Source organism: Cygnus atratus, chromosome 3 (assembly GCF_013377495.2).
Source record: "Cygnus atratus isolate AKBS03 ecotype Queensland, Australia chromosome 3, CAtr_DNAZoo_HiC_assembly, whole genome shotgun sequence".
In the NCBI taxonomy this organism is placed as follows: domain Eukaryota; kingdom Metazoa; phylum Chordata; class Aves; order Anseriformes; family Anatidae; genus Cygnus; species Cygnus atratus.
The window spans coordinates 67982460-67997660 of NC_066364.1; the positions used below are offsets into that span (position 1 = coordinate 67982460).

At 37.1% G+C, this 15201-nt stretch overlaps 1 protein-coding gene across 1 annotated transcript in view; it reads right to left on the minus strand.

The window, feature by feature from the left end:
- ESR1 (estrogen receptor 1) overlaps window positions 1-15201 on the minus strand; it is a 168259-nt gene that overhangs the window by 84179 nt on the left and 68879 nt on the right. Inside the window, exon 3 of the mRNA XM_035538970.2 lies at window positions 1708-1898. Within this exon, the coding sequence (XP_035394863.2) occupies window positions 1708-1898 (191 nt within the window). The remainder of the gene's footprint in view (window positions 1-1707; window positions 1899-15201) is intronic.

Here is a 15201-nt window from a genome sequence, read left to right on the forward strand (position 1 = left end):
GCAGAATTACCCAAAGTTTTTGAGTAGAGCCATGGAACTCAGTGAAACAGTCAGACTCATTTCTTCATCTCTAAAGGCCAAAAGCTGAAGATCTGTTCCATACAGTTATTTGATAACTAACTCTTACTTTTACGTAAGAATACTTCAGTTTTGTTTTGTTGATGGGTCACCCACAAGCAAGTTACACTGGTACGAAATTAAGCAATTTATTCTGTCTACTTGGTATTGATCTAAATGATAAATATAAGCTAGGAAAGAAGACAAAATTGTTTAAAAAGAAGGTGTTTTGGGTAAGATGACTTAGTTCAATTCAAGTTCAAGTACAGAATTCCAAAATTCTAGAAATAATTCTGATTCAGTCAGGGGACTTAAAATGAAAAAGCACTCAACTGAAGGAACTGTTGTCCCTACCTCACAAGTTTAAATATGTCATTCTGATGTTAAGTAAAAAGCATTTCATCCTTTCTCCCTCCAGTCTGGCTTATTATTGACCTCTGGCTGTAACCACTCTTTTCTAAAAATCACCTAGATGAATTTGGAAAAGCAGAAATACAAGTAACTATTAACTAATCACTGACATTCAAATCATTTCATCAATGTCTACCCTGCAGCCAATCTTTCATTTTTTTCTATAAGCTTGGAAAAGTTCTTGAGCTGAATGCTGGAAGTCTTATTTAACCCAACTCGGCGGTAGTCTTTCGACAAAATAGGCAATAATCACACCTAGTGATATAAGGTAAAAACTGTTTTTTTGCTATGTTTACTTCAAAAAAAGAGCTACAGGAATTTCTCTATGTGTATATCACCTGGGAATGTAAAAAACTATAGAAACCTAACAAAAGCACAGCACTTTGCTAGTTTTCCATTTATTTGTAAAGGAAGACATTTGCTTTATATTCATCTTCACAGTAATACTTAGATACTGAATAGGATATTCAGTAGAATCACACTTTGGTCTTACTCAGTTGTGTTGAACAAAGCAAAAAAAAATAGCCATTCCATAGAGGCCAGGGATTTTAATCAAGAATTATCTTAGTCACAGTAATTAACGCTGTTTCTGTTTAATGTCCTCTAATCCAGTGGACATTTTACACAGAACACTTTTAGCCATGACAAGGTTGTGAACTATATTATTCTGTGTATAGTTCAAAGCCCTGCTTTACTGGGAGATGCAAACATTATTTCTTCAAGGACACATTCCCTTTCAACATTGGGTCTCAAAAGACATCTCAGATCTGCAAGTGGCTGAGATTTGGATTGAACCATTTCGCTAATGGAACATTGAATTAAGATTAAGAAATTAACCAACATGAATTAATCTTCATCTGACAAGGAATTCACAAAAAAAAAAAAATTTGGTTAGGAACTTAATCACAGAAAAGAGATATACATAGACTGAAAGAGTGATCATCTTGATCCAATATGGATTTTTAAATTAGATTTCTCATTACCTCCATAGTCAGACATACAGAAACCAAGATGAATACACAGAAGCTTTAATCTTCCCTCATTAATCTTGGGCTAAATAACAACATAATATATAACTGTTAGAAACATTCACCAAATAGAGAGCAAAACACATATGGGAGAGCACAGTAGCTCCTAATGAAAATCCAATAAATGTCATTGTCCTGGGCTCAGGCTGCAATCTCAGCTAGCTTCCTCAGGAGTAAACAGTTAAGGTGACTCACTTGAACAGCTTATTACCTTGAATACTCCTTTTGAAAAAAGCTTTGCAGCCCTCACAAGACCAGACCCCATAATGGTAGCCTGAAGCATAGTCGTTGCACACAGCACAGTACCGGGTCTCCTTGGTGGACTCCATGGATAGGTTCCCTTTCTCATTAGTACTGGACATCCTCTCTCGGATGCTGTGACGCCTGCTATCAGAGCTTGGCCTGTTAAAAGCAAAAAAAAAAAAAAAGAAAAAACACACAATTTTTTCAGCATTGTTAGGTCTCATCCACTTCTAAAGACTGAGAAAGAAAGAAGAGCACATCTAATTTTGAAACAAGAGATCACACCCCCCTCCAAAAAAAAAAAAAAAAAAAAAAAAAACTTGTATCTTTGTATCTCTTTCTATTCTAATTGGAAAAGTGAAGAACTAATAAGATACAGAGAAATTCCTCACAAATCAGACTGATGTTATTAGACACTGCACCTTGAAGAAAAAAAAAAAAAAAAAAAAGAATGCTATTTGATAAAGTAATCAGTTATTCTCAGGATATTACAAAAGAACAACCACCCCACCAAAAATAAAAAAAAAAAAAAAAAAAATGTGTACCTGCTCCTGTCCCAAGGGTTCAGCATGTCTGCAGTATCAGTAATGAGTCTGAGAATCTAAAGCAAAAATTGCCTAATATTTGCACGACAATTTGCAAGTCACTTTTGCAAGGCTATTTTCAAGGCTTATTGCCCAATTAGAAATCAAAACTTTCCTTACATTGTCAAAGGTATAAAATAATTCCTGTTCTCATTATAAAGCAATTTATATAAAGACAAAGTGTTTTTACCACAAGAAAAGTCAGAAGGCATTAAAAGCTCTTGCCAAAGAATTTCTGTTCTAGTAATATACAGAGCCACATGTGCAGTATGTGCAATGCTGAATGAAAACTGAACAAATCTATAGCATAAATGGCAATCAATTCACATCTGGTAAGAGGTTATTACAGGTAGTTGCTGCAGGCTTGGTAAACAGGACTCTGAGATGAGAGGATGTGAAATTACCAAGAGGAACAGCAGTGATCTCTAAGTTTGCTCCTGGAAGGTAAACAGCTCTCACATGACATGCTTTGCAGTAAGAGTCTGCACTACAAATTGTCCAAGACACAAATCCATTTGCGTGTGACAATATCATACAAGTTAAAGCATGAAGAATCATACTGTTTACAGTAATTACCCACTTATCATGCATGTTTTAATTGCTGGTTAGTAAACAGATGTCTCCTATCTCCCCTTGGTTCCAACCTTTTCTCAAACATGTTTTTGATCTAGGAAAACGGGGCTCTACTTCAGATTTCTCCATGTATACTTAAATTTGCCATATTCCCTTCTTCAGTGCAGCAAAACTTCCTGTGTTTTGATGAACTGAGGCATCTGGCACCAACAGCACCTCCTGCTCGAAACTAATACTCCCCTACAGCTTTCTGATGACTCTTACGCTAAACCGTTCTCTTTCATCTAGGCAAAATTCCCCAAAACCTCCTGCTACAGTCTATCTCCTGAAAGCTTTATACCAGACAAAGCCACCCATATGATCTCATGTGAGCTGCCAGCCATCCTCTGGAAACTTTTTATATGTACTCTCTGTCCCAAAATATGATATACTTGCATTGAACTGTTTTGCATGAATAACAGTTATTGGAGAAACAAATGGCTGTGCCATGTTAGACAGCACAATCTATTACTGGCATCATTCAGCAAATCCACATTTTTTAAACCAAAAGTTCTTTAACAAACTTTATATACCAGCTAATTTTGGAAATTTATTTTAACATTTTTGTTTTCCTTAGGACCCATGCAAGATGGAAGAAACTGCAAATGAGGAAATGCTGACATGGCACAACCCTGGGTTTTAGTGATGTTGGAAAACCAGAGAATCTCAGAATCTGACAACATGAGTTTACCAAAGTAGGCAGGAAAAATAATAATAATAATAATAATAATAATAATAATAAAGGTAAAATCATTGCCTATTTCAGATGTTAAAATGTGAAAAACATATCATTAATAAATCTTTATATGTGCAACACCTACATATTATATGTAAATACCTTTCCAAACCTGTAAAACCTAGATAGTTTTATTATTTTTCTCCAGATCTAAATCTTCTTTTGAATTTGCTTTATCTCAGTGCCTCACTTAATTGACTCTTTTTTTCTGCTGAGCACTGATCAGAGACGTTTCTCATCTTCTCTACCCCATTCCCTCTTGCCTGCAGCTAGATCACTTAATCCATCCCTTTAGTACAAATTTAAATTAACCAAGATGAAGCATTTTTTAAAATATATTTTAGGTGTGTATAACTACAAGAATATTTTAAATATTACGATTTAAAGTAAAAGAGCAAGCAAGCAGATAATTGTCAATATAATTTTACCATCAATAAACTATTGTGGTAGTCATACATGACTGACTACCTCATAGATATTCATAAATGTGGATCTTTTCTTCAAAACTGCTACAAATATGCATGTTACATAAGACAGGGTTCCCAAAATAATATTCATATCAATAAGAAATAAAAATAAAAGTCTAACTTTTAAATTAACTTTAAAAAGGACATTAAAATGCTAAAATGAAGAAAATCTCAAGTTCCAAAAAAGTGCATTTCTGTGGACATGTAGTACCTTTCCAACACCACCCACTTTCTGAAGCAATCCTAGCTGGATACAAAACAAAACACTTCAACCAATAGGTAAAACCAAAATAGAGTAAAGAAATACCAAAGAATATCAGTCATCACTTCATCCAGATTATTCAAATGCTCACCTTTTCAAACTATTTGTTTTCACTCAGATCAAGACTAGGCTAACGAATATATTTTTATTAAAATGTCGTTTAAGAATAATAAAAAATGACTGAAAATTTTCCCGGAACAACAACAACCGAAATGCTTCTCCTATCTAGAATGGATAAGAAATGTCACCCAAAAAACTGTAAAATACAAAAGAAAAAAAAAATAAAAGCTGCATAAACAGTAACAAAGAAGATGTAGTAAAGTATTTTATCATGCTGCCTGAGGGTAGTCTACTCCACAGACTGTCAGTCACAGAATCAGAGACATATTTTCAGAAGAAATCTAGAGGCAGAGGCATGTAAGACAGTTTGCTTCCTGTAAATACACAGAGGATCAGTGGTGCAAGGGATCACAGAAAAACAAGGGAATAATACCACTGCTCACGACTGCCAATAATACCCCTGCATTTCATAGTTGACTTAGACGTCCATTGCCTTTCTCCTCACAAACTCGTTATGTTGAAAGACCAGTGTAAATCTTTTGATGATGCAGATCTTCACAAAATAAAATAAATCCAAAGGACCTTGCCAGCTTCCACACCCCCACACCCAGCAAAATCCATGACACTCAAACACCACACCGAGGCAAACTGGCCTTGCAAAATCATCATGTTCAGGCTCTTGTGAACCACAGCAGAAAGCAAATTAGAAACCCCCTAGCCCCATCCTCACCAGAAATAACAGCTTGCCACCCGTTTCCATTTAAACCATGGAAATGAGACCTGGTAATAAATAGACTTTGTGTTATCACAACTGTAGTACTTATTCAAAGATATGAGGAGGCAACCCTTTGGGAAAAGAGGATCCCAATAACTCAGAGATTGCTAAATCGAAATAACATCTCAGATTTCATATGGAAGTCAGCTGCTAACTAGTGCACATCACAGACCACTGACGCTGTGTCTTGACAAAAAATAACAGTCTGCTCTTCATCCAGTTTTCAGTTAGGTTTCAACGGTTAGCCTTCTGGAGAACATAGTGCAACAACCCAACCCAACTTTAATAACTTTGGCAAGACTATCCTTGCCAAAATACAATAGCAGAACCTTTTCAACAATTTCCTTTGTAATCTATGCAAACAATAAAAACAACAACAAAAAAAAAACAGAAGTTCTTGTCAACTATTTTTAACAAAGAGAAACATATATCAAAAAAGAAAGAAAACCGAAGATAAAGCTCTCCATCCAAGGCCCCCAGCAAAACAGAATAGATTAGAAAGCAAAAAACCTCAGGGAGCACATGATTTACTGCTCTTTTCCAAATGTAATAATACAGCAGACATATAAAATGGAAAGATCTTCGGAACCTACAGAGCAGGACAAGATCTTCCATGCTCACTTTTCTGTTTTCCACCTATGTCACATTGAATCTGCTCTTCAGTAAATTTGTTTGCAAACAAAATTCTGCTTTAAACATTCATTGATCATCCAGGACTCTAAAGCAGCCAAGAGATCTTTAACCCCATGTTGACTGTAAGGTAAAAGGAATGTGTACATGTTGCAATTAAAGTTTTGTAATGTAAACTCGCTTTTTGCATCATAACACTGACTGGAAGGCAGAATGAATTTAGACCAACTCACAGTACACAGTACAGCCAAGAGTGAGGTAAGGTCCAATTTATTCATAAACCCAGCTTTCTGTGAAATCACGAGATTTCATAGGAGGGGAGGTTCTTAAGGGGACATTTTTTTAAGCTGTTAAAGGAGACACCCTGATAAAGACTAGTTTTCTGAATTTACTTTCTGCAAGAAAATTTAATCTGCAGATGCTAATTTTTTTTCTTACCAGAATGGACAGAAATCCCCAGTGTAAAAAGCCTCAGAAACAATGCTCAGTTCAAATGCAACCAAGGTCTAGCAGGAACAATGCTTTCCACACACTGGGCTTATTCTAACAATATTATGTTATTCAGTATGAAATTAATTAACTTGCTTTTAGAATGTGAATTTCCATATGGTGCAAAATTTTTATAAAAGATTATTTACCAAGAATTAAATGCTTGAAGATACTTAAAAGACATCTCAAGGAGAAGTACTGCAGTAGGAACAACCAAATATACAAACAGAAAATTGCACATAAAGTGCCTCAAAAATGTACTCTCAGAAAATAGCTCCAATGAATCTGGAAAAAAAAATGTTTTCCAAATGAAAATGTTGGCTTGAAATGAGTATCCCCAAATGTCTAGGGCTGTAATTTAGCTAAATACAACTTGAAGATGGAGGGGAAGTAAGGTGGGGGAGGGGAGGAGGAGAGAGGGAGAAAAAGAGGTGTCACGTGGAGTTAAGTATCAGACATGGAATCACAGGATATGTTAGGTTACACAGGACCTCGGGAGGTGGCCCCAAACCAGACCATTGTTGGCGTGTGATGGGTTACAGCAGTGAGGTTGGGTTCTAGCAACAGGACCTGGAACCAGCAGCAATCTTTGTCTGAGCCTCCACTGGTGATAAAGTTTGGCCAGTTCCTAGTCCATGGCTTCCCCAAAACAGGATGATTTCTTCTATGCTGCCAAGGGGGAAGACTTCTGCATAGCTCTGACCTGAGCCATGACCTGAGGGAAGGTTATTCAGCCAGGCCAACCCCCCCTCCGTGAATGTGAAACTATTAAGTGGTGAGAGACGTCATGTTGATGCCCATGCCTGTGTCCTAGCCTGGTTTAGTTAACTAATATACTTGCAAGCTTTTCTTCTCCATTAGCCTCAGGTTATTATTCCCTGATCATCTTCAAATTAATATCTCTGTTTCCAGGTGAAAAAAATAAGCTATAGAGTGAGAAGGATCAGAATGAAATTCAGGTCTCTGTAAGGATTGCAAATCAATGCTTTGATTTGATGGCTAAACTAAAATGACAGGAAAAATATTTTGGTATTGTCCAGCAAATGGTACTGTTGCAGACAAGGTCTCTGAACGTAAAAACAAAAGCATATCTTATTAGGTCATCAAAACTGCTTATTCAATGAAATCAAACATTTCCTTTGGTATTGGTTTAATCCTCTTTCTTCATCCTTAAGTCACGTTAATTTTAAAGTGAGTGACTGAAGTACTGTATTTGGATGTGCCAAAATTTATGATTTCATGTCTGAAAAAAATTATCCTACATTTATCTAAGGGTATTTGCAAAAGTCAATTTTAGCATCCTTTCAGTCCCTTAAACCTTCACTTTTTACTTTTTTTTTCTCAGATCTACCACTAATATCTTCAGACTGCATTAAAATCTAGTGAGGCGTGCCTATGCACAGTCACCGTGCAGTCCGTGGCATCTCCAGCCACACTTTCCAGGGTTTCAGTTGATGGCAGAGTCAAGGAGCCCGTTCAGATGCTTAATGCCTGAATTTGGATGTTTTCAATATTTAATTTTCCCATATTCTCATTCCCAGGATTGGTGTTCCATGTTTTAGAAATGTAAGCTAACTATTTTGCAGTTGATCCCCTTGACTAACAGAGAAGTTTGTCCAATTTTTCTGAACAATGTAGACAGTTTCCTTGGGGGTGGTGGTGGGGCGATTCTTTAAAAGGGGAAGGCACTCGATCTATTTGACTGTTCAACAGGCCTGAAATTTGAATTCCTACCAAAACCAAAACAAAACAAAACAAAATCTTTGGAATAAGCTAAAATGGATCTAGATCTTGTAAACAGTGAGAAATTAGTTCTGTTTCACTCTATTTCTCAGTGCTGTTGGAATCTAAACTAAAACTCACAGGGTCATTTTCATTAGTCTTAAGTGAAGAGTGGTGTTGTAGCTGTATGTCACAGAGCAGTCCAGAACTCAAACAGTCCTGAAGCATTGGCAATTTTCTGTTTGTTTGTTTTTTCTTATAAACAGAATGCTAATAATTTCTTGCTGTACATAAGGTGACTGCAGAAAGACCCGCACATGTACTTTAAGGCAATATACATTCAAGGAAGATTAGGATTTTAAATATAGCATATAGCTGAACTGCACCTTGCAAACACAACTGAAACCTACATTTATCCCTCCTGTACATATTTATATTATCTTTAATTATATGAACATACTTTTCATGGGGCAACAATTCATCAGTGCACTGGAGAGTATTTATTAAATGAGCAGCTATTCTGCCTTTGTTTTTTTCCTAACCACTCAGCGTCTGGTGCCTTACTATCAGCACACCATCTGAATTCAACTATAACATCAGAAATAATTTCTGTCCAGTATTTCCACACCACTGTAGCATTTGAGTGTTTGACAACTGCTAATGAATGTACTTTTTTCAATACTTCTGTGAGTTGAAAGGATGAAAAATGAGGGTGAGAGAGATTAAGGTCAAAAGTATATACAGAGTCATATGCAAACCTGAGATTTTAAGTACCCACCATTAAATAGCATTTTATGTGTTCAAAGTGCTACTTCCCTTGTCTGCAGCTGCAATGGTAAATGTTTAACTCTTACATAAATCAGACTGTAGGACTTCCATTCAGCACAAAGAAAATTACAATACAACATAAGACTACCTGTGAAGAATTTGATTTAAAATATTTCTAAACTTCACAGAAGGATTTGTGGCAGAGTTAGACAAAGAATTCAGTTCTTCAGGCCAGCAATCAGCTGCCTTCACATAATAATAGTTGGAATTTTTGTCTCATTCCTTTTTTTAGTTACTGGTAATTGTGAGAAAGGAGTAGAGAATTTACAAACAGTGTCATATTTCACTATATAAGTATGATACATTCCAGAGTTGATCTTTTTCTTATGCTGAGGTAGTTGTTCACTTATGATTATCCTGTAATTATGAACATTATAATAATAATCATATCAGAAAGTGGAAGCACAAAGTTGATGAAATAAGATTTGCACAGATCCTTTCAATTTGGACTTATTATTATTATTAAAAATACATGTTGCAAACTGTTTTTTCTGTGTGCAGCTTCTCACCTTCTGAAGAGGACATTGAGAGAAAAAAAAAAAAAAGTATCCTTTTGCTTCGTGTTTAAAGTCACAGATAGCAGGTCTGGAACATACTGGCGTACCTCTCACTTGCCTTAATGCAGGAGGCAACAGCAAGAGATGACTCTCACTCACTACCCGAGCAGCAGAGGAAGGATGCCAGTGATATTTGCTAACAGTTGTGAATAGTGACACTGCTTCAGGTTAGATGAAGTAAAATATAGAGAATACACAGAGGCGTATGGCATTGCTGCCAGTGACCATGTCTGCCTAGTCCTTCTGCAGCTGTTCTTTTTTCAAACACTCTTGCCTGATCTACTGAGCTCCTCTTTTCCCATTCTTACACTTACCTCTACCTTTTCATTCCAGTATCAGCCTTCTTGTCCAGAAAGAGCAAATTCCTCTCATCTGGTGCCTGGAGTGACTCCCCTGGCTACTTCTCCCATGCCCAGACTCCCCACAGGCTCCTCATGCAAAGCTCTCCTTTCCCCCTCCATTACTATTTATTTTCCTTGTGTCCTGGGCTGGAAGTTTCCACTCTTCTGCCTCTCTCTAAACCCTTCACAAATGTCTGACAGGACGATGTTTCAAGTTGGTCTAAACAGAATTAAAATATTTTAATTAAAAATATATATTTATAATACCTTTAAAACTATGAAATTTAATTTACATGTACAGCCTTGCCTTATGTGATTTGTACTTACATGTTTTCTCCTCTGGACTGGGACTACCTCACTTACAATGCAAGCCCTCATCAAAGTAACCAGTCCTATTGGAGTCCCAGGGTTCTGTGCACCGGGACACTTTGCCGTTGGGATAAATGGCAACCAGAACCATATCTTTAAAGAACCAATTGAGAGATGTCATAATAGCCACAATATTTGATAAATGACATAACATTTCTCCTTACCCCCCCCCCCCCCAGTATTTCAGTTCTGAAATAAGAAAAATGCTGTGTTTTTATGTTTTGAAAACTATTGAAATCAACAAAGAAATCCACTTCCTGCAAAGTTCAGAGAATAAAATTAATCTTTTTCAATTTTCAAGGAAAAAAAATATTTTCCATAGGACTTTCATTTGGCAGACATACAAATTCTTAGAAGTTTTGACAGAAAAATGCTATGGTGTTTCAAACACCAAAACATTCCTTTTCATTAAATATACATTCAAAAGGAAATAGACATTTATATGATATGCAAAAAAATAATAATAATAATAAATAAATCTACAGATGCATTGAGAGGGACAGTTTTGCAATTTCAACCACATGCCAGAGTTTCTACCAGCTGTCAAACTGCACTGCGGTCTTGATGTGAAAACATAAATAGACATACAGAAATTACAAACCCTGCAATCACTGTATACTAGCATTTGGTAAAGCAGGGGCAGAATATCCCTTAAAAGACTGTATATCTAGACCTGCCCCACAGGTACTTGTTTTAACTTGTCTTTACAACCTTTCCAATAAATAAGCCTCTCTGTGTCTGTTTGGAGCTTCACTGCCTAATGTGCAGCCTACACCCTCTCTGCTGGAACTTAAGCTTGTTTGTCCTCAGCTATTTCCAGTTAGCCTGGAGAACAACTCGGTCGCTGCCCTCTCAATACAAATCTTCCCTTCCCAGGATTCCTGCCACATCTCTGCCTCCACAGATTCTCCTCTCTAATCCTCCCGTCCTCTTGCTCTCTCATTGGGACTGCACTTGCATCTGAGTGGACATGAAAGCCTCTGAAAGAGGCTTTGCCAGTCTCTCCTAAAACAGCATATTTACCTCTTCATCTGTTTTGGTGTTAACAGAATAAAATTTGCCTTTCCTGCATACAACTACTCCCTTGACTTGTATTTAGTTTATGATCCTCTCTAACCCTTAGATATTTTACTGCAATACTCTTCCCTAGTCAGTAATTCCCCAGTTATTGTACTCGTACATTAGATTTCTCCTTCCTCAATGCTGGGCCTTAGTGAATTTCAGAAATGTTTAATGTTTCAGCTTCTATTCCAGTAAGCAGCACTATAAATATGTTCTCTTATATACTTCAATTTCAAGTGGTCCATAGACATATTTCTGCTACTTTTAACAATGGGCAGATACTATATGCTTATTTAAAAATGAATGGTACTTTTTTTTTTGTTGGATTAAATTCTCTGCAAATTATTGTTTTGGTATATCTTTTTAATCTATGATCCCTGAGCATCCTCCTACTCGTTAAGGAATAGTACCTTTAAAATACATATTTTGATCCAATTTCCTAGGATCCAAAATAATGACCAGGTAATCTGCTCAGGGTTTCTATGCCCATTTCTATCTCCTGTCAGTTTGGTTGGGGCACTGTTTCTGACATTTTCTCTTTCATTCAATTAAGCAACCTCACAGACTCTGGTGTATACGTCATACATCATACAAGTCATACAATCTGAGGAAATACCTTCATCCACTGCCTAAAAGCATGCCAAATTTTATGAAGAAGCTACTGACAGACAGAGTGCCTCAGGGCACTGCACAGATCTGATTTTCTGGCAGCAATACTGAGTTGTGTGGCGGTGTGGCTCTGGGGACAGAAGTGACAGGGGCCTGAGTGTGGTAATCAGCTGTGTGCAGAGCTATGTCAAAGTGGAAGGTCAGATGGGCAAAAAGTCTGAGAGGGAAAGGACATCTCACTTTAGTGTAAACAATCTGAAGAATAAAATATGTTTGAAAAGCTGGAAGCATGGGAAAAAAAAAAGGTTCAGCAGACTATCTCTGGAGTTTATCTTCTGCTGCTTTCACACATCTAGAAATATCTGGTCACCTTTGTCTCCATTACAATCATGCCAAGCCTCACAGACTAAGCTGAAAACTTGTACTACTGCATTTCTTATATAATTCTTATAATTAAAATATGGCTTTTAAGAAAAAGCTGAAGTGCAGCCTTTAATATAAAAATAACACATCATCCAAAACAAATCTTCTCTCTGAGTTTCACTGTTCCTAAGCAAACTTTCTTCAGAATTACTCATTCGCTACACTCATTTTTTGTTTCCTTTCTAATGTTTAAATGAACTACCACAATCCTAGCATCTGAAGAGAAAAAGTTAAATGCACTTAATAGATCAGAAAAGAGTGTTTCAGGAAATTCTGTCAGATTCCTACACTTACCTCCAGACCATTTCAAAGCTAAATGCCAGCAAAAACACAAGAATCAGTCATAAATCTCCCTTTACCATGCCTTTATAGGGATTTCATGGGCTCATGTGTTCTTTTTATTCTTGGGCAAGCCTTTTTTCCAAATATTTCAGATGCACACAATTACATTGTAGTTTAACCAATTACCCAGACCTTCTTTAAATTCCTGTGACAATCTTTCTATGACAACATTAAATGGGACATTTTTAGAGAAAAACACTTGAGGGATATAAAAGTTCTCTATCACACCAACTTCAAAAATGATATGTCAAATAAGAATGCAGATTGTATAACACATTACAATTTAGATAACACTGTTTTAAAATTCCAGTCTAAATTCCTATCATTTCAAATACCAGTTTTTCTTAAAATGATGTTTTAAACTCAGAATATAACTTTAAGGTGTACAAATCATTTGCAAATGAACTTCTGAAATTAACCACTGTTATAGCCACATATGAGCCCAATAAATAAATTAGAGGGCTCTGGGCCACAGGAAAATAAACCTTGATAAAATAAAGGACTACCTGAAGTAGTGCTTTTAAGTTCTTCAAAGTGCATGCAGACCTCTTGAACTAACTGATGTAAAGCATTGAGGAAGAGCTTACCAACCAAGCCATCTACAACACCCGGTGCCAGCTACTATGAAGAATAAAGGAAAAACACTAAACGGAGGTCCCAAGCCTCACGATGACATGACATAGGCAGCAAGAAAGGTGCTGGGCCACTTTGGAAAAATCTACGCAAAAGGCATAGCTGACACCTATATGTGAAAATGCTTCTGTATTTGCCCCAGAAGACATGATTTATCCACAGCTCCATGCTTGTGCCCAAGTTGCTGGAGAGCAACTTTTTACACAGACAGATAATGATAGGACAAGGCACAACAGTTTTAAACTAAAAGAGGGGAGATTTAGATTAGATGTTAGGAGAAAATTCTTTACTCAGAGGGCCGTGAAGCACTGGAACAAGTTGCCCAGAGACATTGTGGATGACCTATCCCTAGAGGTGATGAGGGCCAGGATGGATGGGGTTTTGACCAACCCGATCTAGTTGGAAGTGTCCCTACCCATGGTGGGTGGGGGTGGAACTGGGTGGTCTTTAAAGTCCCTTCCAGCCCAAACCATTCTGTGATACAATGATACTATGGGAAAAAAAAAAAAAAAATTGGAACCCACCCCCTGTACTCTTTGGACTAACGGTGCACAATCTAGTTCCCAGTGAAAGTAAAAATAATTCCTAAATGTACAGACCCATTTGTGCTTAAGTCAGTTTCACCAAAACAAATTATTTGTATATTGGACCTGTATGATCCTAGTCATAGGAGCAGACTGACCAACTTGCAGACCATGGCTAGCCTGCAACATCAGCAGCGGATGAAAGCCAGCAAAGGACTGAAAAAATGCATGTTGTGGTGCAATACTGGCCTGACAATCTAAAAGACAGAGGCATCAGTCCTAGCTGATGCCCCTCTGCAAGCATTATGTTTCCCAGAAATTCATATATGACTAATCTCTTGGATGCTTGAAAGCATAACAAGTGTAACAGTTGGGACAAAAGTAGATGATGTGCATATGGTTGAGTACTACCAATCACAGGACAGGTGACAAAAGCCTGACAGAAGGCAAACAAACAGCCAGTCTGAAAACATGTCATACCTACCAACCATTGCATACAAGGGCTGTATCCCACCTACAGAGCTGAGCTATCAGGCCAACAAAATACCCATGCCTTCTAGCTTGTTACATAGCCTACTTCCGTAGTTAAGAAAAATGAGTAACAAATTTTGTCAAGAGGTCTGGACCCTAGTAGGGGAAGAAGCAGTTTGTCCTTTCATTCAAAGTGGAGGCAGAATGGATGCACAGAAGTATGATGCCTCACAAAACTGGGGAAGCTTGCAAGGAAACATTGCTCCAGCTGAGGTACTTGACTCATACTAGTCCTCTGGGAAGTGCTGAATTCAACTCTGCATGCCAATTCATTATTTGAAAATTAATGAACAGTAAACCATGTGATAAACAGATTGGACTTCGAAACAGAGCACTGAAGTCTGGCAGAGATATGTATAGCCTAGTAGTTATGAGTGTGCTAGCAAAGCCTAGTTGTTACATGTGTGCAACAGGGCCGTAAGGCCAGGCCATGTTGACCCACAATGAAATAAAACATAACTTATCTAAGACATTTGTCATAGAGGATCTCTGGAAACAGAAATTTACATATGCTAGAAATACAGCTGAAAGTATAAAAATAAGAAAATAAAATTAATAAGAAATAGATCTTGAACACTTTGTCATATAAAGGATACAATTTGAGACACCCCCACCGAACTGTTTTTTAAAGTGATTTCAAATTTCTTAGATCCTACAGCTTTCCTTCCCTTCAAGGATAGTTGTTAAGTATTCAGCACCCCCTTAGTATTCCCTAGGAACCACTTCTGAAAATTTGGTGTTAAGGGCTCTAAAGGCTGTCATTTTATTTTATGTTCAAGAAGCAGTAACTGTAAACTGCTGTCAAACTGGATAGTCTTGCTCTCCCTCCATTTCTGGCCACAGACACTAAAAGTAAATCAATTCTATTCAACACAGTCATAAAACTTGAGCCAAGAAAGGAGGCCA